Here is a 27802-nt window from a genome sequence, read left to right as displayed (position 1 = left end):
GACCCCATAGACAGCAGCCCACCAGGCTCCCCCGTCCCTGGGATTCTCCAGGCAAGAACACTGTAATGGGTTGCCATTTCCTTCTCCAATGCGTGAAAGTGAAAAGTGAAAGTGAAAGTGAAGTTGCTCAGTTGTGTCCCACTCTTAGCGACCCCATGGACTGCAGCCTACCAGGCTCCTCTGTCCATGGGATTTTCCAGGCAAGAGTACTGGAGTGGGGTGCCATTGCCTGCTCTGATTAAATGCCTAATTCCAAATCCTGTGTTTTTATGTATCTTCATGTTCATATTATTTTGAACATTTTGAACCAAAATATTTTGCCTGTTTTCTACACATTCTGTCACAGAACAGATGCATGGATTCTTTAGATCATGCCTTCAGTCAAAGTGGATCGTGGAATTTGTCCCCAAAGGGGGCAATCGGGAGAACTGATATTTGTGAGGTACTTAAGTCCACTTTTTCCAATAGGTCATTCTTATGGAAGCTGACACCTCAGTCTAGTTTTCAAATCCTTCTGCTACTCTGTGCACACACTGAAACCAGTTATAATCTGAGGATTATCATCACCTTCAGAAGATTGTCCATAGGAGAATATTAGTGGTGTTGTTCAGTTGATCAGTCATGTCCGACTCTTTGTGATCCCATGGACTGCAGCACACCAGGCTTCCCTGTCCATCAACAACTCCCGGAGCCTACTCAAACTCATGTCCATTGAGTCGGTGATGCCATCCAACCATCTAGTCCTCTATCATCCCCTTCTCCTCCTGCCTTCAATCTTTCCCAGCCTCAGGGTCTTTTCTAATCAGTTGGCTCTTCGCATCAGGTGACCAAAGTATTGGAGCTTGAGCTTCAGCATCCGACCTTCTAATGAATATTCAGGATTGATTTTCTTTAGGATTGGCTGGTTTAATGGCCTTGCAGTTCAAGGGACTCTCAAGAGTCTTCAACACCACAGTTCAAAAGCATCAGTTCTTTGGTGCTCAGCTTTTTTTACAGTCCAACTCTCACAGCCATACATGACTACGGGAAAAACCATAACTTTGACTAGACAGACCTTTGTCAGCAAAGTATTGTCTCTGCTTTTTAATATGCTGCATAGGTTGGTCATAACTTTTCTTCCAAAGAGCAAGTGTCTTTTAATTTAGTGGCCGCAGTCACCATCTGCAATGATTTTGGAGCCCAAGAAAAGAACGTCCACCACTGTTTCCACTGTTTCCCCATCTATTTGCCATGAAGTGATGGGACCGGATGACATGATCTTCATTTTTTGAATGTTGAGTTTTAAGCCAGCTTTTTTACTCTCTCCTCTTTCACCTTTATCAAGAGCCTCTTTAGTTCCTCTTTGCTTTTTGCCATAAGGGTGGTGTCATCTACGTAGCTGAGGTTATTAATATTTCTCCTGGCAGTCTTGATTCCAGCTTGTGCTGCATCCAGCCTGGCATTTCACCATGATGTACTCTGCATATAAGGAGATTAGTGAAGTGAGTTAAAAGTATGTACTCAATTGTTTTATTTTGTGCAAACCTGTGGCTACTAGGAACAACATATTATTTTTATTCTATTCATTTTACGTACATATTTATTAAAAAAAAAACACTCCTTTTACATGAAGAGCTCACTACAATTATGGTTTTTTCTATGTACAAATCACAGTGCTTTGCACATAGCACTCGGTACATTTCTGTTTTTATTCTCATATGCTATATGTACACACATTTGTATACACACACTCGCATATATATATATACATGTATGTATGTTCAGAACTTATAATTTCCTGTAAATAGTTACTTTGAAAGGAAACAATGAGGGAATTCAGACAAACATTAAAAGTATAGTGTTAAGAGTCCTATTTGTAATACAAATAACTAATGGTGATAGGATCTATTACACTGATAGTGACTTTATTCACTCAACTATTCAAGAAAGACTTATTAAGGACCTATATTGTGTTGTTGCTGGTAGGAACATTGACATGACACAATCCCTTCCCTCCTTAATGGAACTCTGTTGTAAGGCATCAAAGCACACACAGGTGTATCCATTACCATAACACAACATGAAAGGCGCCATAAACTGAACTAACAAGGAAGCAGAGGAGATAACAATGAACTCAACTTTTGGTCCATGAGAAGACTTCATAGAGGGAACATCAGTTCAACTAGATAAATAGTGGCATTTATTTAAAGAAAATAATAAAATTCTACAATAGAAGAAGGATTTAGGCAAAGTCATCCCAGGAAGAGGAAATAGTAAGACTCAGTCAATGTCTTCTGGAACAAACCTGGAAGGAAAAAACCCTGTTTTTCTGTACTGTCCCATAACACACAATACCTCACTTCCAAACACAGGATACCAGCTGCATATAAGGGTTTTCTACACCAAACAGTTCTCCAGTTCTCTGGAGTCACTGAGTGTGTGTCCTCCAGTTCAAATTATTTTTGACACTACCTACCTGGAATTAGCATCAGATCTCACAGGGCTGTCTCTCCTGCTTCAGATGCAATCACAGTGTAATGTTTCATTTAAATTTCTCAGAACCTTCCTGGGTTTCTTCATTCCATTCAGTTTCCCTGCAGAATGCCTAGAAAAGAAGTCATATCATAAGAACTATTTAATAATTAATAAGAAAATGCTAGAAATTTTATACAGCTCCTTTCTTAAAGGCTCATCTTTGAGAATCTTCAGGATTGTATTGCTTTCTGTGCTTTTTTTTCTTATCACCCCTGCTTCTCTCTCCCTTCCTCCTTCTCTCTTTTCTGGCTTTTTGGCGCTCTTATGTAAACACCAGCATCTAAAATAGCCTGGGTAAATCAGGGCTGCTTTAATTTTCTAGAGCTACCATAACTAAGTACCATGCCCTAGGTGCTTTGAACACCAGAAATGGATCTTCTTATAGTTCTGGAGTCTGAAAACTCAAGATCAAGGTGTCAGATTTGGTTTCTCCTGAGACCTTTCTCTTTGGAATGTCAATGGTCACCTTCTTTTCTGTCTCTTCATGAGCTGTCCTTCTGTCCCTGTCCTAATCTTCTAATCTTTCCTTCTTATAAGGACACCAATCATATTTGATGAAGGCCCAGCCCACCCTAATTAATCCACTTTTGCTTAATTACCTCTGTAAATTATACCTCTTTAAATTATAGTCACATTGTAAGGTTATGGGAGTCAGAGCTTCAACATATTAAATTTGGAGAGCACACATTCAGTCCATAAGAGAGGTCTTCTATTTACCCTGTGTTATATCTTTGCAGTGCTTGTACTTATGGCAAGAGCATTGACCTGGTTAAATTTCTTCTTGATCAGAATGTCATAAGCATCAACCACCAAGGAAGGGATGGACACACAGGTAAGACTGTGGTGAGGACAACAGTTTCTGATGCATATCTGTGCTCAAGAGAAGTATTGTCAAGAGGGAGGGGAGCAGTGGCAGTGGTCAACCCCAGTGACGAGGAATATTTTATCAATGACATTTTTTAAATTGATGGTGCGTTGGTGATAGTAGAAAGCAGACTGACCTTTGGTCAGTTTCATTTTTGTGCAAAAGTATTTACAGTCAATGCATCCATTATGACCTGCATCAGGAGCACACTGATCACACTGTCTTACCCTCGGTTTGCTGCTGAAACAAATTTTTTTTGTTTGTTTGAGGTCTTTATTCTTTGATTTATACAAAGATGCTAATGTTTGTTCTGGTAATTACAGTGGATGTAAAAATACTAAAAAGTGTGCTTAAGCAAAAGTAGTCTCTCTATATATCAAACAGATACTTCTTTAAAGTATGTATTTTTTTCTCAAAGATAGAATTAATTATCTGTCAGAGAACTCAACTTTTGTTATTTATCTCTGGCAACAATGCTATTATGTGGTAATGACTATCTTTTGAAAATTGGGGTTCAGTTTCCCCTTTTTCCTTTCATATTTTCATTCTTATTCTATTACAGGGTTGCACTCTGCTTGCTACCATGGTCACATTCGCCTGGTTCAGTTCTTACTGGATAATGGAGCTGATATGAATCTGGTAGCTTGTGATCCAAGCAGATCTAGTGGTGAAAAAGACGAGCAGACGTGTTTGATGTGGGCTTATGAAAAAGGTATATTTTTCACCATTGCATTGCTGTAGTGATAACATTGAACTGTGAGCACTGCTGATGTCACTACATCAATAGTTCTTTTGCTTCTGTGACTTGTATACTCCCATTTCCTTTGGAGATTGTATTTGAATCACTAGGAATGTGGATCAAAGAGTACAGTAGGGAAGGCAACTTCAGGGCTGCAGGTGAGCCGAAGGCACTTTTGGCATTGGCATTTTGAAGAGAGAAGGAGCTGTCACATTTCTAGTTCCTGGAGAAACAAAACTGTGATAGGCAACGTTAATTACTTTGTTAGAGGAGATGTAGAGCTAGTCTTTACCTCTTATATGGAAGAATTTGGATATGGATTTGAATTATTAAAATTAAATTAATGCAAAGAAAGAATGAACGTGTATTTGTCATATCTAACCCTGCTAACAATGCCCGTATTTGAAAAAGTAAGGGAGTCAATGTTCAGTGCTTAAGTATAAACTTATTTGAGCTCAAATTGGTGAAAGCTTGGGTTGGAACAACATGGGGTTTAAATCAAACTATAATGCTAATCTTAAACAAGTTATTTATACTTGCTGAACTTTAGTTTTTTCATCTGAAAAATGAAGACAGTAGCAACTTCATAAGATTGTAAAGATTAAATGAGATAATATGTGCAAATTGCTTATCACGTGACTGGCACAAAATAAATACCTAATACTTGGCATTTTGGCAATGATAGTAGTGGTTATAGTAGTAGTCCATAAATAAAGAATGAAAACGAAAACTAATAAATTTTCCTTTTAAGGGAAAGGAAACTAGAGACAATCAGAAGGTAAAATATCATTTTGTCATTTTTATTGAGATATATTATACCACTTAAGCGAGCTCTACATAAACACATAAACTCAAACAGAGTTTAAATCTTCAGGTGAGATGGGACAGTATTGAAATCAGAGAGATACAACTAAATACTGTAAAATATATCAGATTTTGATGTCTGCATTGCCTTATTAGGATGTTCAAAGTATGTAAAGAAGCATTCTTATGTTTTTAAGTATTAGAACACCATGCTTATAAGAACAGTTACTAAACTGGAAGATTTCTTAGGCTGTCAAGGTGATCTAAAATATTTTCTGTCTGAAGTAGGACGTGAAAGTCCATTAATGAAAGGAGAGATGAGGTTTTATGGATAGAAATAGAGAGCTATTGTAAGCACATAGACAAGGAGAAAGAAAAGCATATAGGTCTGAAGACTGCTAGTGAGGAAATGATATACAAATTACTTTACAAAAAGAAAAGTAAAAAGACATGGAATAACAAGGCATGAGTTAAGATATAGGCCTGTTATGTTTTTACTTTTTATTTGAGTATTGTATAAATACAGATACTCACACATATAAACACACGTCTGCACATTATAGCTCAAAGAATTTTCACTAACTGAACTCACGAAACATTCAGATGAAGAAACTGAGAATGATCCATACCAAGAAGCCCCACTGACATTGTCTTCAGCTCACTCACCAAAAATGGTATCATAGCCTTCTTGAGGCATAGATTAGCTTTACCTCTTTCTGTACTTAATATGGATGCGGGTTCAATCCCAGGTTTAGGAAGGTTGCCTAGAGATCCCCTGGCATGGCAACCCACTCCAGTATTCTTGCCTGGAGAATCTCATGGAGAGAGGAGCCTGGTAGGCTACAGTGCATAGGGTCGCGAAGAGTCGGACACAACTGAAGCAACTGAACATGCACACATGTACTTAATACAAATGACATGCTGGGATGTATACGTCTTAATGTCTGACCTGTTTAGCCCAATGAGTTCCGAGATTCATCCATATTGTTGAATGTAGCTCCAGATCATCCATTCTTATTTTATGGTATTGTTTTTAACTATATTAAATTTATTTATTCTGCTGTTTCAGGGTATTCGGATAATTGAGAACTATTAGGAACACAGCTGTTATACATGTACATATCACATACATATCTTTTGTTAAATATCTGTGCACATTTCTGTTAGGTATAACCGCCTTCTAATTTGTATAAAGGGAAGTCCAGGTAGTTTTGTATTTGTGTGTCAGTTGGAAAATTTTACTTGTTCTTAAACTTCAAGACGCCTTACTAAGTTCTAGTTATGTTGCATTAATTCCAGTGATTCTCTGATAACACCTCTCAAGAAATCTGAGTTTCAGAGGAAGACTTTACAAAGCATTAGTCTTTCGGCAGACAGCTCAAAAATAGCTGCTGCAGCCAGCTCTTCACAGGGTTTGGCTTTGTTTGTTTTTAGTTGATTGAGAATGATGGTTGAAAACTGGCTTTACTTTTATTTTCTGTGGAGTTCTACACTTTATAAAACCTTGAATCATTGTGCAAGCTCCTAAGATTTCCTACCAAAAGACAACAACAAAAATCCTTTAGCTTAGAGGACTTACCCACTGGTCTCTGCAACATATGCCATACTTTGTCACCCTGATTTGTTCAACTAATGTGTCAGGCATCAGTGTTGCATTTCATTATTACTATGAATTTTAACAAATTGAATGTTACCACTCAGGAGACAGATGGATGTTTTGCATATGTTCTAGGGCAAAGCAAGTCAAAGCAACAAAATAAAACTATTGCTATTTTCTCTTGCTAGAGAAACGTTTCTTTGTTTTCATGTGTTCAGGGAGGATTGAAATGTCCTTGTTAAAATATTGTCAGCAGTGCACTGTCCCTGTTTTCTTTGGATAAATAGTTTACATTCTCCTTCAGAGAGGGAGTCACCAAATTAATTGATCTGGCTTACCAAGGATTTTCTGAGCTGCTTGGAAATGGAGTTGAAAAAGCACTAAAACTTAACTTGGAGTTCTTTCTTCATGAAATAGAGATGATGTATAATAGAGGTGACCCCACCATGGTTTGCCTGTACCCTATGCAGTCCTTAAAAGAGAAAACCCAGAAAAGAGCTTTATAACCAGAGTCTATCTGTTTGAAAAGGATTACTTTTGGATGTGCCCTGTTTGAATAGCTCCTCCTACTGTAGCTTCGAAACAGAAAACCAGGAGACTTTCTGAAAGGCACTCATCTCTGAGTGATTCTAAAGCCAATTTTGCATCTGTCCCAAACAAAATTGTTAGCTGACCCGCTCTACTATTCTGTTATCACATATTTACAGCTGCTTTGGAGTTCTGAAATAATTATCTACTGTCTTTTAGAATACTTTTAGAAAAGAGTTTGCTCACTATGGCTCCCTGTGGGATCAAGTATGAAGAATATTTTCTATTTACATAGTCCTTTTAACCTAAATATATCAAAATCAATTTTGGAAATAATTTTCCCAGTGACCTTGGTTCTATACAGAAGCCTACTGGTTAAGTTTCAATATTTCTCTGCCAGACTGCTCAGACCTCCAATTTTACAATAGTTAGTGCTTCCTCTCCCCAGTCTGTCCTCCCTCTTCTTTTTCACTCTTCTGAGAGTAGCCATATCTGGCTTACTCACTGGGATTTGTTCTGCCCTTCCCCTGGGGTACAAAGGACTTGTATGAATCAATTTAAATTGGCCAGAAGAAATAGCCAGCAGCCTGCTTATGTCCAAATCCTCTGCCCTAATCACCAGTATGGAAAACTCATTGAAAAGAGCCACACATAATCTTACATCCATTGCATTAAAGATGAAACTGCCGAATTGAAAAGATCTCAGCCAATTAGAATTGAACACATAGCTCAATAGTGTGTCTGGCAGTTAGATTTGAAAAGGCTGCCTTTGATAAAGAAAAGCACTTCTTTATGTCAGGCTGTTTAGGGTCAGAAAATAACCCAAACCAGAAACAGAACTAAAAACTTCTTATTTGCTTCAGTACTGACACCAGTTAAAGTAATTTACAGAGGCTCCTATTCCAATATCTAATTACCCAGAATACAATATTTGTATACAGCAGAACTACTCTAATTCACAGTGACAGGGAGCTGCAGTTGGAAAATTAGTGAGTAAGTGAGCAAAAACAATAAAAATCAAGGCTCCTGTACCATGATATATACTTTGTTCATTCTTTTTGACAAGTGTAGTATGGTGTGAATTATTTATAGTAAACGTACCATAGTGTATTCTCTAAAAGTAATGAAGTCTTATAGTTGTGAGTTTCTACAGTTTTCAGCCAGTAAAAAATAACTAAGAGATAAGGCTGAGGGAGGAGTAGAAGGAAGGAGAAGTGACTTCATTAAATTTTTTGATAAATCTTCATCCTTGGTTTATAAACTCCCAGTCTTTTTCTATATTGAATTCTTACCTACTTGGAGTTTAGTTACTTAGTTTAATAAACATAGTTTATTATGCCAGGGTGGATTGGGATGAGGTAAAGGAAGGAATAAACAAAACGTTTAGGTGGTGTTTAAAATTCTATGTGTAATTTTCTGTCTTCTGGTTATCTCTCTACATGTTTAGTTAGCTCTCTTTAAAAAATAAATAAAATAATACCAGCTTTCACTTTTCACTTTCATGCATTGGAGAAGGAAATGGCAACCCACTCCAGTGTTCTTGTCTGGAGAATCCCAGGGATGGGGAAGCCTGGTGGCTGCTGTCTATGGGGTTGAACAGAGTCGGACACGACTGAAGCGACTTAGCAGCAGCAGCAGCTCTCATTAAAATAGGAAGAACCTTTATTGTAGTAGGGGAATAATACAAAAAATTTTGAAACATAATAACTATATGTGAAACTGTATACGTTAATACAACTAGTAGAAGAGAACTTTACACTCGTTAATACCTTATTACATATGCATATGTACATGCGTGCATGCTCAGTTGCTCAGCTGTATCCAACTTTTTGCAACCCCATGTACTGTAGTCCGCAGGCTCCTCCGTCCATGGGATTCACCAGGCAAGAATACTGGAATGGGTTGCCATTTCCTTCTCCAAGGGATCTTTGCAACCCAGGGACTGAATCTGCATCTCCTGTTTTGTGAGGAGGATGCTTTACTGCTGAGCCACCAGGGAAACCCATTCACACTATAGCTATGCAAAATTACTTGCTCCTCCCTACACATGTCCTGTTATTCCAGTTTTCTAAATCTTTTCTCATGCCATTCTCTCTTTCACTATACCCTTCCACATTGCCTACTCCACTTCACTTTAAATTTCTGATTTCTACTTAGCCTTCAAGATTCAGTTTATGGATCCTATCTTCTAGAAAGTCTCCCCTGACGTTCCAGCCTAGTACACATGTCCATTTGTTTTACTGTGCCATACTCATACTTCTGTCTCTGGTTGAAACATTATTCCCAATAACTTTTTGAGGACAAACATTTGGGCTATTAATCTCTGTCTTCCAAAACCTTAATTCAATGGCTGATTCCTAATAGCTGCTCAATACACATTTGCTGAAGTGAAATAGGGAATGAGGAGGTATTTCAGTCATAACATTCTATCAGGATTCTCACTGCATGGCATACAATCAGTCATAATATAGTTGATCTTTTCAACAACGCTAATTACTGATATCTGTTTTCTCTGTGGGGATTTTTTTTTAATATTGTAGGTTTTTGTGTTAACTGCACAATTCTAATACTCAAAGTAATAGGTAAAAGATTTTAAAGAATATTCTAAATAAACTTCCTCTTTCTACTCATTGGAACTGCAAAATTTTTTAATCTGGCTAGAATGCTCTTATTCTCCCTTTTTGCTTAATAACTCATGCTTATCTTTCAAGTTCACCTTAAAAGACAATTCCTCAAGGAACACTTCCCTGACCCCTCCAGCCTATTGTAAAATAACATTGTTATGCACACTCACAGCATCTTCTACCTTTCCTTCCTAAAGAATCCACCTGCCAATGCAGGATTTGATCCCTGGGTCAGAAAGACCCCTGGAGAAGGAAATGGCAACCCACTCCAGTATTTTTGCCTGGGGAAATCCCATGGACAGAGGAGCCTGGCAGGCTACGGTCCATGGGATTGCAAAAGAGTCGGACACGACTTATTGACTAAACCAAAATATTTGTATTCTAAACAAAACATATAAAAGATATATATATGTATATACTATACAACATGCACAAAATTTACAGTGAATATATATACATATATGTTTTTCTACTACACAACATTACAAGAGTAAAGGGCATTTCTGTTTCAACATTATACTCTTATACTTTGTGCCATTCATTCATTCATTCAAAAATCTGTGTCACAAAACTAATACGTGATAGACAGTATACTCAGAATTGAGGTAAAATAGTGAGCAAAAGAGATAATATCTCCCTGCACTTTAGAAGTTTGCATTTCTAGTAGAAGAGACACATCATAAGAAGGATAACAAATAGAAACTATCAGATAATAATAAGTGCTAAGAATAAAATAAAAAGGAAACATGATAGCAAGTAAAAAGTTCAAGGACACTATTTAAAATGAAAAAGTCACAGAGGGCTTCCCTGGAAAGATATTGTTTGAGCTAGTCTCTAATGGGCACTCAATAAATATGTGTGGAAGAGAAAAGAAGGAGAAATAAAGGCAAAGTGCAAAGGGAGGAAAAAGAGGAAAGAGGAATGTTAAATGGTTTGTATAAACGTTCTTTTGCCAAAAGTTTCCATCCTTGTGGAGTCTTATCTCAAGATGAAGGAAGACTCGCGACATTCTATCTGGTCCTGGTGAACAAGGAACAAGAATTCTTAATAAAGAACAAGAATCATGGGGGGAGCAGGGAGTGTGTTCTCTTTCTCACGATATCAAATTAAATCAGTTTTCAGATTTATGTCAGAAGAACATGTCACAAGTCTGAAATTTTTGTTCCCTCTGATTTTATTGACAGTGTGAGGGACCAGGACTGTCAGGAGGAAAATGAGCCGTTGAACGGCAAACAAACATCAGGAGCCATCCTCTGATCTCACTTTTCAGTGTTTCTGGAAAATGGGTTTTTAACCTGAATGTAAGGGGGAATAGCAAAATATTGAGCAAAGCCCCATCTATCATTGCTGTGAGAGTTGTATTTTTTGAGGCAGGTATAAAGAAGGTCCAAACTGTTTTTGATGGCCTGGACATGTGGTACATATGAGATCAATAAGAATTTCTTGGCTTCTTTATCAAGATCAAATCTCCATGTTTTCTACTTAATCTCAGACCCACAGGGCCTCACAGTTGGAAAGTCAGAGAGAAGGTCTTAATACTGGTGTCATTCACCATTAATCTTTAGATCTAGTTTTTAAAATGATTTTCATGGCAAGCTTTCTTCTGTGTTCTTAAAATAATTTCTCATAGCAGTGAACAACATTCATTGTTTCTAGGACAAAATGGTAGGGACTGGCAGACAACCTTATAGGGAAATAATAAAATTTGTACTTTCCTTTCTCAAATAATTGTGAATCCTCTTTTGTGTATGTGGCCACAATATAGATACTAAATTGTCGGTGTTCCAGCCCTTTGAATGGACTTGTAGCCTTAAAGGACAACTTAGGTTTTAAAATAAGGAGCTATTCAGAAAGTTGTGAGGGTGTGTGTGTGGAGAGGGGGGTTGTGGGGGAAATCACTCCTAATGTAAGGATTACACAAAAAGAAGACATTAAAGGGGAAGCCTGGTACTTGGGGAATAAAGACAGGACTGGAAGAGCAGGGAGCTGGAAATGAAAGTGACTGCAAGCCAGCAGGGAAGAGTCCCATATGCCAAAACCCTCAAGGGCACCCATGAGTAATAGTCTGAAAGTGCAAATCATTATTATAACTGCATTAGGCTAATAACATAGCAACCTCCTATTTGGGTAAAACACTTGGATGTAGATAGCAAATTCTTAGATATGGGAAAACATTTTATTTAATTAGTGGAACTTCGATTATCTCTGGATGTGTTCCATTAGTATACCTTGGTTATCTGGGTATATCCATTATCAGGAGTTTGGCTCACAAGTCCATTTAGTGAGTTCCATCAAGGCCTTTTTCTGCTTAACCCCTCACAGCCAAGTATCAGGGTACTGGGCTCTAGTGGTTTTCAGGTTTCTTTGCATACACTGGTAGTTTGTCAGAGCAATGCTAGTAGAGGAGAATTGCCCGTACATGTAGCAGGAGGTGGGAAATCAGGCAGAGATGCCTTCCAGAGCCAAGAGGGCCTCTTGGCATTTCCCTGGCAGCCTCGTGCTTATCATCCGCCAGAACCCAGGCACTCATTAGGCTCTTGATGAAAAGCATCCTAAGGAAAATGCCAGCAAATTGTGCCACTGTGCTGGCAGGAAATTAAAACTGCTCAGAGCAAGTGGAGCCAAGAGAGCTGTTGAGATGAAAGGTAACATCAAGGGTGTGATCACGGACTCACACAGGCATTCAAGATTCAAGATGTGGCTTTCTGCTTCACTAGGGAAAGCAGGAGGCCCTCTCAGCTGTCAGCCACTGTCAGTCCAACAGAGGGGCTGAGACTGGTGAGGAGGTGGGCTCTGTGATATAAGCTTTGTTGTGCTTGGGTAAGGGCTTGTGGTTTGGGTTCTTTTCTTTCCCCGCAGGAGCCTCTCTTAGGAAAAACAGAAATAAGAAAAAAGATTTGTTCTGTTCTTCCTGGTCCCAAACACTTAAAAATCAAATTAAGTAAAATAACAATTTCAAAAGTATCACAGGTCTTATTTAAGTAAGATCAGATAGTGTGGATAGGAGCAGATAAAACCTTAGAGCCTAAGAATCTAGCAGTGGGACAGATGAAGGGGTGTTTTAATTCTGTGGGAAATACTTGGTGGTGGTGCTAATTTGCCTGAGGCTCAAATGGTCATTAGCGGTAGAGAAGAAAGAAAAGCAGTACCAACATGCAAACATAAGTACACTGAGATTTGATTTGGTAGGCAGAGCAATGGCCCCCAAAGATGCTGAAGTCCTGTTCCCTGGAACCTGAGAGTATGCTGCCTTACATAGCAAGTGGCTAAGGGGAATTAAAGTTGCCGACTAGCTGCTGACTAACTGAAAGAGAGAAAAGAAACCTGGATCTTCCAGATGGGCCTAATGTAACATCGGGCTCCTAAAATGTAAGCAGAAGCCAGAGTGATAGGATGTAAGAAGGACTCAGCCAGCTGGTGATGGTTTTGAAGATATAGAAAGGGGGCCACAAGGCAAGGAATTTTGGTGGCCTCTAGAGGTTAAAGCGTCTGCCTGCGATGCAGGAGACCGGGTTTGATTCCTGGGTCAGGAAGATCCCCTGGAGAAGGAAATGGCAACCCACTCCAGTATTCTTGCCTGGGGAATCCCATGGAGGGAGGACCCTGGTAGGCTACAGTCCACGGGGTTGCAAAGAGTCAGACACAACTGAGCTACTTCACTTTCAGAAACTGGAATAGGAAAGAAAAGGAAACTGATATTCCCTAGGACCTCTAGGAGGAATGCAGGCCTGCCAACAGCTTGATTTTAGGCCAGTGAGAATCATGTTGGACTCTGACCTCCAGAACTACAACATGGTAGAGTTGAATTAAACCACTATATCTGTGGTAATTAACAATAGCAAAGAAAATGAATATACTGGTATTTATACTGGTATTGAATATTCATTGGAAGGACTGATGCTGAAGCTAAAACTCCAATACTTTGGCCACCTGATGCAAAGAACTGACTCATTTGAAAAGCCCCTGATGCTGGGAAAAACTGAAGGCGAAAGGAGAAGGGGACGACAGAGGATGAGATGGTTGGATGGTATCACCGACTCAATGGACATGAGTTTGAGTAAACTCCAGGAGTTGGCAATGGACAGGGAGGCCTGGTGTGCTGCAGTCCATGGGGTCGCAAATTATCAGATACGACTGAGCGACTGAACTGAACTGACTGATTTAGAAAATTTATCTGAAGTTCCAAAAATAGAGTTTCCAAGTTCATTTACAATTCTTGAAGCAAAATAGTAAGGCAAGAAAGCAGTGAAAAAATCCAAAAGGCATATTTATGTGTTAGAACTGTTAGGCATATTACATCTATTGCCTCTCTTAATCTTTACGACAGCCTTATGAATAAGTCTCATCACCTCTAATCTGTAAACAAGGATATTTTTGAAAAGTAAAAACAAATCATGCCCTTCAATTAATCAAAATCTTCCAGCAGTCTCCCATCTTCTCTGCGTTAGTATCCAGACTCCTTATCCTCACCTATAAGCTGTAAAGCTCCTCATCAGTAGTATTCAAGTGTGGATTACTGATCAGCCTCACCTGGGACTTTGTTAGAAAAGCAACTCTCAGATCCCGCTAGAGACCTTTTCAATCAGAGTCTCTGAAGGTAGGCTCAGGAATCTGTGGTTTAACATGTCCTCCAGGGGATTCTTGTACACACAATTAAGTCTGAAAAGTCCTCCACATGATGTGCATTCATCTACTTCTCCAGCTAAATCTGGGCCAGTCATCCTTGCTTGTGACGCTCCGGCCAAACTGGCCATCTTTCATTTTCTGAACATGTCATGCTTTCTCCCATTTGGGGCTCTTTACCTTATCTCTTCTTTCTGATTAGTAGACTCTTTCTTTAGAAATTTACCTGTTGGCTTATGCCTTTCATGTTTTGCGGTTTCCCTGATGGTGAGCACATGAGAGTCCAGTAAAAGAGTATTGATGGTACTAGTTTCCCATTATTTCATCACCCATGTGTGCATGCTACATCGTTTCAGTCGTGTCTGACTCTTTTGCAACCCCATGGACCGTAGCCCACCAGGCTCCTCTGTCCATGGCATTCCCCAGGCAAGAATACTGAAGTGGTTTGCCATGCCCTCCTTACCTGTGTCGATGATTTGAGAAAACCATTGATCTGCTACAGATGATAAGATAATGGACACTAATTGTTAACTGTAGATATGTTTTTCTACAAGTTTAAACAATCATAGTTACAATTGTTTTTTTTTTTTTTTTAACTTGAGGAATCTAGATCTGAAATGTTGCATTTTAAAAAGCTTTTAGTGCTGATAAATATCTTAATCATTTCATTTCATGATCCTTCATGCTGTATTAATTTTAATTCTTTTTTGAAGGGAGGATTTAATAAGCAGGTACAATTCACAGCATATTCTCTATATTCTAGCTAAATGTATCTGAAGCCATGTTAACTATGAACCCTTCATGATAGATAAGCATTTATACTTTTTCAATTTCTAAATTTTGCCCTTTATACAGTGAGTTCTGTTGCAATTCACAAGTCTCTTGGCAGGGTCTTTAAGGCTGACTTTGTTTTCTTCTTGTATAAATTAGCTACAGTAGATTATTTTCACAGTTAAAGCATAAAATAGTATCAAAGTTTAGTTCTATTGAAAATTGTCTGTCTACTCAAGGAGCACTTGACATTTTATTCTTTGTAATTTTAAGTTCATAGTGCAATTAACAAGTTCCCGAATTTTGGTGGTATTATGTAATAGAAATTTATTTCTCAGTCATGTTACAGTTCAGGGTAGGCATTTCTGGTCAGTGGATTGCTTTTTCCCCTCCCATATGGTCTCAGAGCTCTCCACATCCAGCTAGCAAATAGGGAGAGGAGAGAAGACTCACTTATTTCTCAAAGTCCAGACCTGGAAATGACATCACTTTTGCTCATATTTACTTGATGGGTATCTGTCACAAAGCCACAGTTAGATGCAATGGGAATACAGAGTTTTTGTCCCTGGATGGGTAGCCATTCTCACTGACAGATTCACTCTGAATGGGAAGTACAAATATTGGTAGGCAGCCAGCTGTCTTCTGCCACAGGAATCTATGGAAATTATCTTAATGCCTTGTTATACTGCACTTGCCAGTCAAATGTAATGCTCAGTCACAGCAAATAAATCTCTCCTTCCTGGTTACCAAATGTACTTTTCACTCTTCTAATCATGATCCTTTTATATACTCCCATTGCACTTGATGTTTACTCATTTAGAAATTCTACAATTCTTATTGTTTGTTCAATTACACTAAACTTCCTGAGAGTAGGACCACATTTGCCTTGTTCATTGCATCCCCCATACCCAACATAGTGCTTGAAATAGTGCCTCACATATAGCCGTCTTTTTTTTTAATTGAAGTGTACTTGACTTACAATATTATATTAGTTCCAGGTATATGACTTTGTGATTCGATGTTTTTATATGTTACAAAACGATGATGGAGTCTAAATGAATTATTTTGAATGAATGCATGAGTGAAAATTCTCAATTCCTATTGCAGTGTATTGCTTCTTAAGATTCATCCTGTTTCAAGCTACCTCTGGTTATTTTGCAATTAGATGGTGAGCTGAATAGATCAAATAAGAATTAAGACCCTTTGCCCTTCTTTGTCTTTTCATAAAGGACATGATGCAATTGTCACACTTCTGAAACATTATAAGAGACCTCAGGATGAATTGCCCTGTAATGAATATTCTCAGCCTGGAGGAGGTACCCTCTTTCTTTTTAAATTTTCATTGTAGTGATATTGTGGCTAAAGGTAAGCCTGTGTTTCTGTTAGCAACATTTTAGGGTCCAAGAGGAAGGCTTATCAGATTAGCTTTATTTTAATAAAATTTATGTCTGAGTAAGGCTGAAAATAAAGAAGCCCCCACTTAGGCTACTTTCTAACTCACCCATCTGCAGTTCCTCCAAGTTTTACATCCACTGGACTGGATGTTTATGAGGCTGGTAGATGCCTGGGAAGGCCTAGTAAGCTGAGCAGTCATTTTCCCTTTCAGCAATCTATTAAGATAGGACAAAGAATACTCATATGCAGACACAAATTAAATTTGCTGGAGTCTGCTAGACCTTGGATTTTTATTTTTAATCATTTTATGTACACTCTAAATAAATACTTGCTATACAGTTTCAGTGTCCAGAGAAAGACCTGGGCTTAAGTTACACTCTCACTGGGTGTTATTAGCAAGTTTTCTTTTGTTATGTGCTTCTTTGTATAATGTTTATCTTTTATGTAGGAAAAATCATTTGCTACTTTTAACTCTGTAATATAATTTGATTTCAGATGGCTCCTATGTGTCTGTTCCATCTCCTTTGGGGAAGATTAAAAGTATGACAAAAGGTATTTTAATATGGGACAATTGTTATATTTTATTACTGAGTAATTACTGCCTCAAATATGATAACTTCCTATTTTGTCTTACATATTACAAATGACTATTTTGCAGGCATAAGTAATATTATTAGCAGATCATTCTTTCCACGATTAACCTCATCTGCTGTTATTTTGCATATGTCCTCTTAGTTCATGAAGTGAAAATTCCAAATGAATATTAAAAAAAGATCAAATTCTCATAGACTTCTGTATTTTTAATGGAAGTTAAGTTGTAACTATTAATATCTTTCATAAGAATTGATAATAGGTTTGTCATAGGGAAAAAACTGAAAAAAAATAAATTATATTTCAAGAGATCCCAAGTAAGTAATACTTTGGGAACTTTTTGAATGTATACTACACACAGAAATTAATACCACTGAATCAGGGAAGTAAAACATATACAACTGTAAATTTATATTGAACTATTTAGAGTTTGAAATTTTAAAAAATTATTTCTGGCTTTGAATGTGTCTTCTGAATGATTCACATGCTTATTTCCTAATTGGCATCTCTTTAAGGTTGAATTTATGGCTATTTGACTAAGCTTTTTGTGACAGGTTGAAGGGATTGACCAGATAAGGCTCTTTATCATGATGTGATATGAACTGTATTCTAGAGTTGCCACATCATACAGACAAGTAGTGGTTGACCAAATCAGGTATAAACTCTCAGCCCTGATAACAAAGGTCAGGTAGCAAAGGCACAGAGCTAACATGTTTTTAATGCACGGGGATAGGGATCATTTATGATAAGGTTTTGTATGTCCAAATAGTCAGTTACAGTTAGAAAATTAAATGGTACTAGGGAAAGATATTTTTGGTTAAGCATATATGTGCATGTGTGTTTAAATATCCACATGTTTGCTGTTTATTTTTTAAAAAATATAAAATAACAATTCCTGTTTGCAGAGAAGGCAGATGTTCTCCTCTTAAGGGCTGGCTTGCCTTCACATTTCCATCTTCAGCTCTCAGAAATTGAGTTCCATGAGATCATCGGCTCAGGTAACTAAAGAAAATACTAGTCTGTTTCAGTTTAATGAGCTCCATATGTTAACATGTGTTTACTTGTTTGTCTTACACAATTTTAGGTTCTTTTGGGAAAGTGTATAAAGGACGATGCAGAAATAAAATAGTGGCTATAAAACGGTAAGCAAGCAAATGAGAAATGTTAGCATCTGAGTAGTAAACGTTGAGAAGTATGTGCATGGTGAGCCCCTTGTTTTGATTCATCTGGTGACTGAAGACTCCTGTTGCTGCGTTTTTCAGTTACCGAGCCAACACCTACTGCTCCAAGTCAGATGTGGATATGTTTTGCCGAGAGGTGTCCATTCTCTGCCGGCTTAATCATCCATGTATCATTCAGTTTGTGGGTGCTTGCTTGAATGATCCCAGCCAGTTTGCCATCGTCACTCAGTACATATCAGGGGGTTCCCTATTCTCCCTCCTTCATGAACAGAAGAGGTATGATCACTGATTCATCATTTTGTATGTCATTGGAATTACAGTTACAACACCTCATATGCTTTCTGCTTAGATGAGCCTTTGCTTTCTGAAATCTCTGAGTTCTAGGAAATGGGACATTCTAAAGATGGCTAATAATTTATGCCCAATAATTATTTTTTAATGAATAGAAAGACTTCTATGTTCTCTTAACAAGAATCCAATTTAAGATAACAAATTCAAGGAATTTAAATTAGTAACTGAATAATTAGGCTAAATTTGATGTACCAGGAAAGCAGATATGTGTAAGCTCAGAATAAAATAATTACTAGGGGTTGCAGTATTTATTTTTAAAAGTTTTAAGAAAAAATAATCTTATACAAGTCTAATTTGAATTAACTTCCTAGATCTATGCATATGATAATTAGAATGTGGTTTTTACTTAGTAATTAGATTTCCATTTTATGTTATTATAAAGAAATTAAGTGTAATATTACAAATGTTATAAAATCAAGTTGAATGTTTAAATAAGAGGGGTTGGTATCTGAATTGATCTATAGTTAAGTATTATCAGGTGTAGAAAAGGCTATTTTTCTGCATTTGTTGAGTTTTTAGCTTAACCTTCAATCAAGAAAAAAGGCTGAAATTGTACAGAATAACAAATTACACACACTATTGATTTCTTGTAAAAGATGTAGTATTGGATTTGACCATTTCATCCTCATTAAATTTATTTTTAAATTCTAGGATACTTGATTTGCAGTCAAAATTAATCATTGCAGTAGATGTTGCCAAAGGTATGGAGTACCTTCACAACTTGACACAGCCAATTATTCACCGTGACTTAAACAGGTATTTTTCCCCCTAAATAATGAACCTGAAATTCTGTAACTTACCAGGAGTCTAAGATAGATTTCAGTGAAGATACACTTTATATTTATTGTAGAATACAATTTTCTACTCTGTGGGTGAGGGGATGGGCTAACATAAGCCTAGGCAATAGAATGTTGCACCATTGTCTTTTACAGAAATATAAAGCTGTATAACTGCTTCTCAGGGGTATTTCAAATCTATGAAAAATATCCAGAAAGATGATAACATCTGTAAAATTCAATAGCTAACTAGTTCTCAGGCCACTAGAGTCAGATTAAGGATTGAGATCAATGATCATTATAGAATGTCGTGTCTCATTCAAAGTTAGGTATTGTAGGAGGACCTGATATAAAATTGTTTGAAATACTACTATTGTGCTAACATTTTGATATGTTTCTTATAAGAAAAAACTCAGCCAAAACACAGCAGCTCATTTCCCTCACTATCACATGAAGATGTTTTCATATGGAATAGAGACTTCAAACAAATAGAGAATTATTGTGTCTCAGTGGTGGAATCCCAAGGTTTTGTGTTTGTTTGTTTGTTTGTCTATTTTAGTGAATGATTTCTCTAAGCAAAGTCTTACAGGGAAGCTGATACACAAAATGGAACAGCTTTAGTCGGAGGCCGAGTATACAGTAGAGAATTAATTTCTCTACTGTTCATTTCTCACTGCCAAAGAGGGAGCTCCTTGGGCCATCTCTCTGTAATTCCAGAGATGCTAAGGAGAAAAGGTGGAAAAATCTGATAAATCACTAGTTTATGAAAGAAGTCAAATTATTCAAAATCAATATGTTTATTTTATGGTTGTCAATAAGGTTCAAATAGGTCCCAAACCACTAGACCATTCAGGTATGACCTAAATCAAATCCCTTATGATTATACAGTGGAAGTGAGAAATAGATTTAAGGGCCTAGATCTGATAGAGTGCCTGATGAACTCTGGAATGAGGTTCATGACATTGTACAGGAGACAGGGAACAAGACCATCCCCATGGGAAAGAAATGCAAAAAAGCAAAATGGCTGTCTGGGGAGGCCTTACAAATAGCTGTGAAAAGAAGAGAAGCAAAAAGCAAAGGAGAAAAGGAAAGATATAAGCATCTGAATGCAGAGTTCCAAAGAATAGCAAGAAGAGATAAGAAAGCCTTCCTCAGCAATCAATGCAAAGAAATAGAGGAAAACAACAGAATGGGAAAGACTAGAGATCTCTTCAAGAAAATCAGAGATACCAAAGGAACATTTCATGCAAAGATGGGCTCAATAAAGGACAGAAATGGTATGGACCTAACAGAAGCAGAAGATATTAAGAAGAGGTGGCAAGAATGCACAGAAGAACTGTACAAAAAAGATCTTCATGACCCAGATAATCACGATGGTGTGATCACTAATCTGGAGCGAGACATCCTGGAATGTAAAGTCAAGTGGGCCTTAGGAAGCAGCACTATGAAAAAAGCTAGTGGAGGTGATAGAATTCCAGTTGAGCTATTTCAAATCCTGAAAGATGATGATGTGAAAGTGCTACACTCAATATGCCAACAAATTTGGAAAACTCAGCAGTGGCCATGGGACTGGAAAAGGTCAGTTTTCATTCCAATCCCAAAGAAAGGCAATGCCAAAGAATGCTCAAACTACCACACAATTGCACTCATCCCACATGCTAGTAAAGTAATGCTCAAAATTCTCCAAGCCAGGCTTCAGCAATACATGAACCGTGAACTTCCAGATGTTCAAGCTGGTTTTAGAAAAGGCAGAGGAACCAGAGATCAAATTGCCAACATCTGCTGGATCATGGAAAAAGCAAGAGAGTTCCAGAAAAACATCTATTTCTGCTTTATTGACTATGCCAAAGCCTTTGACTGTGTGGATCACAATAAACTATGGCAAATTCTGAAAGAGAAGGGAATACCAGACCACCTGACCTGCCTCTTAAGAAACCTATATGCAGGTCAGGAAGCAACAGTTAGAACTGGACAGGAAACAACAGATTGGTTCCAAATAGGAAAAGGAGTACGTCAAGGCTATATATTATCACCCTGTTTATTTAACTTATATGCAGAGTACATCATGAGAAACGCTGGACTGGAAGAAACACAAGCTGGAATCAAGATTGCCAGGATAAATATCACTCACCTCAGATATGCAGATGACACCATCCTTATGGCAGAAAGTGAAGAGGAACTAAAAAGCCTCTTGATGAGAGTAAAAGAGGAGAGTGAAAAAGTTGGCTTAAAGCTCAACAGTCAGAAAACGAAGATCATGGCATCCAGTCCCATCACTTCACGGGAAATAGATGGGAAAACAGTGGAAACAGTGTCAGACTTTGTTTTTTTGGGCTCCAAAATCATTGCAGATGGTGATTGCAGCCATGAAATTAAAAGATGCTTACTCCTTGGAAGGAGAGTTATGCCCAACCTAGATAGCATATTAAAAAGCAGAGACATTACTTTGCCAACAAAGGTCCATCTAGTCAAGGCTATGGTTTTTCCTGTGGTCACATATGGATGTGAGAGTTGGACTGTGAAGAAGGCTGAGCCCTGAAGAATTGATGCTTTTGAACTGTGCTATTGGAGAAGACTCTTGAGAGTCCCTTGGACTGCAAGGAGATCCAACTAGTCCATTCTGAAGGAGATCAGCCCTGGGATTTCTTTGGAAGGAATGATGCTAAAGCTGAAACTCCAGTACTTTGGCTACCTCATGGGAAGAGTTGACTCATTGGAAAAGACTATGATGCTGGGAGAGATTGGTGGCAGGAGGAGAAGGGGACGACAGAGGATCAGACGGCTGGATGGCATCACTGACTCAGTGGACGTGAGTCTGAGTCAACTCCGGGAGTTGGTGATGGACAGGGAGGCCTGGCATGCTGCGATTCATGGGGTCACAGAGTTGGACACGACTGAGTGACTGAACTGAACTGAACTGATGACCCGTTATACAAAGTCCACAGTTCTGAAACTACTAAATATTCATTAATTATGCCAGTCATTTGTTCAAGATCTACTTAGGTATCTACCATGTTCGAAGCCTTTATACTTGGCACAACAGAGCCAGGTAAAACTGCCATAGACTCCATTACTCAGTATACTTAGGTATAAACCAATAAGTTATTTTAAGGATATAGTGAAATATTTTCTGTAATATTTCAGAAAGAAGAATAAAGATTATTTCTGAAGAATTTAGAAACAACTTTATGGAAGAGGTGACATTCGAGCTTGACCCTAAAGGATGGATAGAGTTTGGAAGAGCATCCCAGGCTTAAGGAAGATGTGAAAAAAATAGATGTTAGAAAGTTAAAGGCATGTTATAGGAGTACTAAATAGTTTCACTTCAGTGGATGAAATGTATAAATGTATTTAGTGTATGTAATGTATGAAGAGGACTGTTGGGAGAGAAAAATAAATTGAAACAAGAGCCAGAAATTATTAAATGCTAGAGTAAAGCAGTTTAGACTTTGCTCTAAAAGCAAGAAGGAGGCACTGAGAATATTTGAGCAAGGAGTCAGAAATTTGGGACTGTATTATGGAAAGATTAATTCAGCATCTTTATAAAAGATCAGCTTGAGCAGAAAGTCAAGAAACTGGTGAAGCAGTTGTTGCAGTGATCTAGATAAGTAATGAAAAGCAGAATTTCACTAATGGCAGAGGAAATGAAAGGAAGAGACAGATATGAAATATAGGAGCGATAAAATTAGATATGAGCAGCAGCTGAATCTTAGATATTGGAAGTAAACATATATAGGACTCAATCTATTTATAATTACTTACTAGTTTTCAAATAAAATTAATTTCTTTCCTGTTATTATTTTCTTTGTGTGTTAGTAGCTCAGTTGTGTCCAGCTCTTTGTGACTCTATGGACTGTAGCCTGCAAGGTTCCTCTGTCCATAGAATTCTCCAGGCAAGAATACTGAAGTGGGTTGCCATTTCCTTCTCCAGGGGATCTCCCCAACCCAAGGATCAAACCTGAGTCTCCCACATGCAGGCAGATTCTTTACCATCTGAAGCCCCAGGGAAGCCCATTATTTTCTTTACGTCTCTTTCAAAAATATTTATGTTAATAAGCATATTTTTTCTATGGGTTTCAGTAGCAATAGTTAGGAAATTTAGATTTAGTTGATAAATTATCAAATTCAAACTGGTGATTTGTGTTTTAGGCATATTATTGTTCATCCCAATCACCTTTGCCATGTGTCATTAAAACAAATGAGAGATCACTGAGTTTTCTCTGGCCGCAACTCTTCATTTATGGGGCAGTTGAATGTGTGTTCTGGTGCCCTGAGAGTAAGTGTAAATTGTTACCACCAGGTAATAAAGCAGGACCAAAAATATAAATGTTGTTGGTTAAAAGTTTCAATAGAACATTTATTATATAACAGAAGTTTATATTTACCATTTCTTCTGTCTCTAACCTAAGTACTTAAATTGTACCAAAAAGTCTTATGAAAGCTCATAGGAGCTTTCAATATAAATAGAGTACCAAATTATTATATTTTTTATTTATGGACATTCTTTTCTACTGCTCCTTAGTCTGAGTTCAATTCAGTTGCTCAGTCATGTCCAACTCTTTGCGACCCCATGAACCACAGCACGTCAGGCTTCCCTGTCCATCGTAACTCATGGAACTTGCTCAAACTCATGTCCATCAAGTCAGTGATACCATCCAAACATCTCATCCTCTGTCGTCCCCTTCTCCTCCTGCGTTCAATCTTTCCCAGCATCAGAGTCTTTTCCAGTGAGTCAGTTCTTCGCATCAGGTGGTCAAAGTATTGGAGTTTCAACTTCAGCATCAGTCCTTCCAATGAATATTCAGGAATCATTTCCTTTAGGATTAACTCGTTTGACCTCCTTGCAGTCCAAAGGACTCTCAAGAGTCTTCTCCAACACCACAGTTCAAAAGCATCCATTCTTCGGTGCTCAGCTTTCTTTATAGTCCAACTGTCGCATTCATACATGACTATTGGAAAAACCATAGCTTTGACTAGATGGACCTTTGTCAGCAAAGTAATGTCTCTGCAATGCCAACAAAGGTCCATCTGTCTAGTCCAGTTCTTAGTCTAGTGACAATAAAACATTCAGCTTTTCAGGATTATGTAGCATGCATACTGCCCAAAACAGTCCTCTCCTCAGAGGGCTTACTACAATCTGGTTAGGTACATAAAACATATGCTCAGGAAGCAAATTAATTGCCATTTAATGGGGAATGATTAATCAGCCATTTTCAAAGGATTTTTAGTAAATTAAAAATCACAGTAGAATGGAAAATTTCCTGGAGGATATAGAGCTAAAACTAGACTTTGAAGGCTAGACATGTGTCTTCCCTCAATCTTTTCAAAACATACTGATCCTTGCATTTGCACAATGCTTACAAATCCCCTCCCACTGAAATAGGTGGAAGGAAAAATATATAAAACAGAGTGAAAAACTCAGGCATTGCATTTGTATGAAATAACCTTCTTCCATGTTTCTCTTCTCTATTCTGGGCAGGTCAGGGCTTCAGGATCAGCAATCCTGCTCTCTTCATCTCAGATTTACAAAACTGAGCATAGCGTCTCACACAATGCTGTTCAGTCAATGCATTTTTAACGGAACCAAATTCCTGAGGCATTTCTATGAACATCATTTCAGAAAGCAGTGATCTAGTTGGTACAAGTATGACTACTTGTAGATAGAGTCCAAATAACTTGCCCAGTACCTTTTATAGTTCTAAAGGAAAGAAGACGTTTTTGGTTACAGATCAACCCACACAGAGGGGAAACTTGTTTCTTTGGTTTCATGGTTATTGATTTATTTGAGTGAAAGAAAAAACTTTGCCTTTTCCCTTGTAAGTTTCTTACCATATAAATCTGAATGTTATTTTCGATTTTCAGTATATGTTAGAAATTCAAGGAGTGCTTAAGGAGGTAGTTCTTCCCAGTGATTATAATAATTTATTTAGTATATACAATGTGAAAAAGCTCTGCCACACCTTTGTCATGTATAGTTTCATTTAATTTCTTAGCAATTCTATAATTATTATTATGTCATTTTGCTGTAAGGAAATTGACAAAAGGTATTTTTTTTTTTTTTTTTTTTTTTTTTTTTTTTTGATTTTTTATTTTTTTTTTTTTTTGATTTTTAAATTTTATTTTATTTTTAAACTTTACATAATTGTATTAGTTTTGCCAAACATCAAAGTGAATCCACCACAGGTATACATGTGTTCCCCATCCTGAACCCTCCTCCCTCCTCCCTCCCCATACCATCCCTCTGGGTCGTCCCAGTGCACCAGCCCCAAGCATCCAGTATCGTGCATCGAAGCTGGACTGGCAACTCGTTTCTTACATGATATTTTACATGTTACAATGTCATTCTCCCAAATCTTCCCACCCTCTCCCTCACCCACAGAGTCCATAAGACTGTTCTATACAAAAGGTATTATGCCCAGAGCCACATCCTTATAGACATATTGTGCTGTCCCAACAACAACAACAAAACCAAAGTCAGTACAGAGAGATAGAAAGAAGCTGGTGATATTGGATGAGCATCAGCCGTATTTATCAACCTTGCTCTTTGTACCTCAGTCCTGTAGGCTAAATTCCTGTGACCCAAATCACTTCTCCTATCATTTCCTTGTGCTTCTTTATTTCTGCTTTATTTCTTCTTCTATACCCTATGTTCTGCAAGTATGGAGCAGAGGTTGCATATGAGGCACACGGATGTTTTCTTTGTCCCATAGTGTTCACTGTTGTTGTTCAGTCACCCAGTTGTGTCTGACTCTTTGTGACCCCATGGACTGCAGCACACCAAGGCCTCCCTATCTCTCACCATCTCCCAGAGTTTGCCCAAGTTCATGTCCATTGCATTGGTGGTGCCATCCAGCCACCTCATCCTTTGACACCCTCTTCTCCTTCTGCCTTCAATCTTTCCAAGCATCAGGGATTTTTCCAGTGAATCAGCTCTTCCCATCAGGTGGCCAAAATGCTGGAGCTTCAGCTTCAGCCTCAGTCCTTCTGAAAGGCTGTTGCTGCACCACGCAAAGATACCAGGATTCTTGGCCTCCGGAGGAGAAGAATTCAATGCGGGGCCAGAGACGAGGCTTGATCACTCAGAGCTTTTGTATAATAAAGTTTTATTAAAGTATGAAGGAGATAGAGAAAGCTTCTTACATAGGCATCAGAAGGGGGCAGAAAGAGTACCCCCTTGCTAGTGTTAGCCATGGAGTTAAATAATTAGTTATTAGTTAATAACCAGTTAGAGAGCCATAACTCTCTAGTTATTACAGTGAATCAAAAGAATGTCTGGAGGTTGTAAAGACCTCACTAGACCTACTCCCATAATTTACACCTTACAATAACAGGATTAGCCAGAAGGTTTTTTCCAGAGACTGTCTTCAAGCAGGATACATTATTGTTATATAATCCTAAGGAATGTAGAGGGACAAAAAAGTTTGTCCTTTCTTCCTCCTTCAGAATTCCAGACCCCTCTCTCCTTAGGAACCCCTAGACTTCTTATCAGCTTGCCTAGGAAATGACTCTCTCACTTCCAATGAGCATTCAGGGCTGATTTCCCTTAAGATTGACTGGCTAGATCTCCTTGCTGTCCAAGGGACTCTCAGAAGTCTTCTCCAGCACCACAGTTCAAAGGCATCAATTCTTTGGTGTTCTGCCTTCCTTATGGTCCAGCTCTCACGACCATACATGACCACTGGGAAGACCATAGCCTTGACTATTCAGACATTCGTTGGCAGAGTGATGTCTCTACTCTTCAACACACTGTCTGGGTTTGTCATAGATTTCCTGCTAAGAAGCAACCATCTTCTGATTTCATGGCTGCAGTCACCATCTGCAGTGTTTAAATATTTTTAAATGTGTAGCTCTAGACAGGAATGTACTTTTCAATTTATCATGGATCCCACCACCTACCAACTTACCATTTTATATCTGGTCCAATTTATATATTCACTTTGTGGCACTGGAGCTTGAAAAATATGGTTTACAGCTACACATTTTAATGTTTTTACTTTATACCAGCAGCTATGTTTTCTTGGAAAAGTACATTTTCCAAATATGTTATGTTGAAACCAAACATCACTGCAAACATCAAATAAATGGTCTTTCCCCTATATAATTATATAGTATCAGTTCAATTTAGTTGCTCAGTCGTGTCCGACACATCAGGCTTCTCTGTGCATCACCAATTCCCGGAGTTTGTATATAGTATAACAACACTGTAACCAACAAAATAGTGACATTTCCAACAGAGTGGCCATGACGCTCCAAAGAGAGATATAAATGAAAGCCTCTTGTATCACCACTAGCACTACCTGGGAAGCTCTGTAAACTGCGAAGCACAATACAGACATCAGTTGTTACTGCAATTCATCCCTTACATGTTCCTTTACGAGAATGGAAAGACACTCCTCAGTATTCTCACTTATATGAATATGTATTCTTATATAACACAACTAAT

General features: G+C 38.0%; 1 protein-coding gene across 1 annotated transcript in view; it reads left to right on the top strand.

Annotated features, from left to right (window-relative positions):
* LOC113889730 (serine/threonine-protein kinase TNNI3K) overlaps positions 1-27802 on the top strand; it is a 345390-nt gene that overhangs the window by 110622 nt on the left and 206966 nt on the right. Inside the window, exons 10-17 of the mRNA XM_027536876.1 lie at positions 3252-3346; positions 3942-4091; positions 16295-16381; positions 16956-17012; positions 17957-18049; positions 18136-18193; positions 18314-18508; positions 19235-19339. Coding sequence (XP_027392677.1) covers positions 3252-3346; positions 3942-4091; positions 16295-16381; positions 16956-17012; positions 17957-18049; positions 18136-18193; positions 18314-18508; positions 19235-19339 — 840 coding nt within the window. The remainder of the gene's footprint in view (positions 1-3251; positions 3347-3941; positions 4092-16294; positions 16382-16955; positions 17013-17956; positions 18050-18135; positions 18194-18313; positions 18509-19234; positions 19340-27802) is intronic.

Source organism: Bos indicus x Bos taurus, chromosome 3 (genome assembly GCF_003369695.1).
Source record: "Bos indicus x Bos taurus breed Angus x Brahman F1 hybrid chromosome 3, Bos_hybrid_MaternalHap_v2.0, whole genome shotgun sequence".
Classification (NCBI taxonomy): Eukaryota; Metazoa; Chordata; class Mammalia; order Artiodactyla; family Bovidae; genus Bos; species Bos indicus x Bos taurus.
Note: the sequence above shows the minus strand (reverse complement) of the source record. Positions and strands in the feature narration are given on the sequence as shown.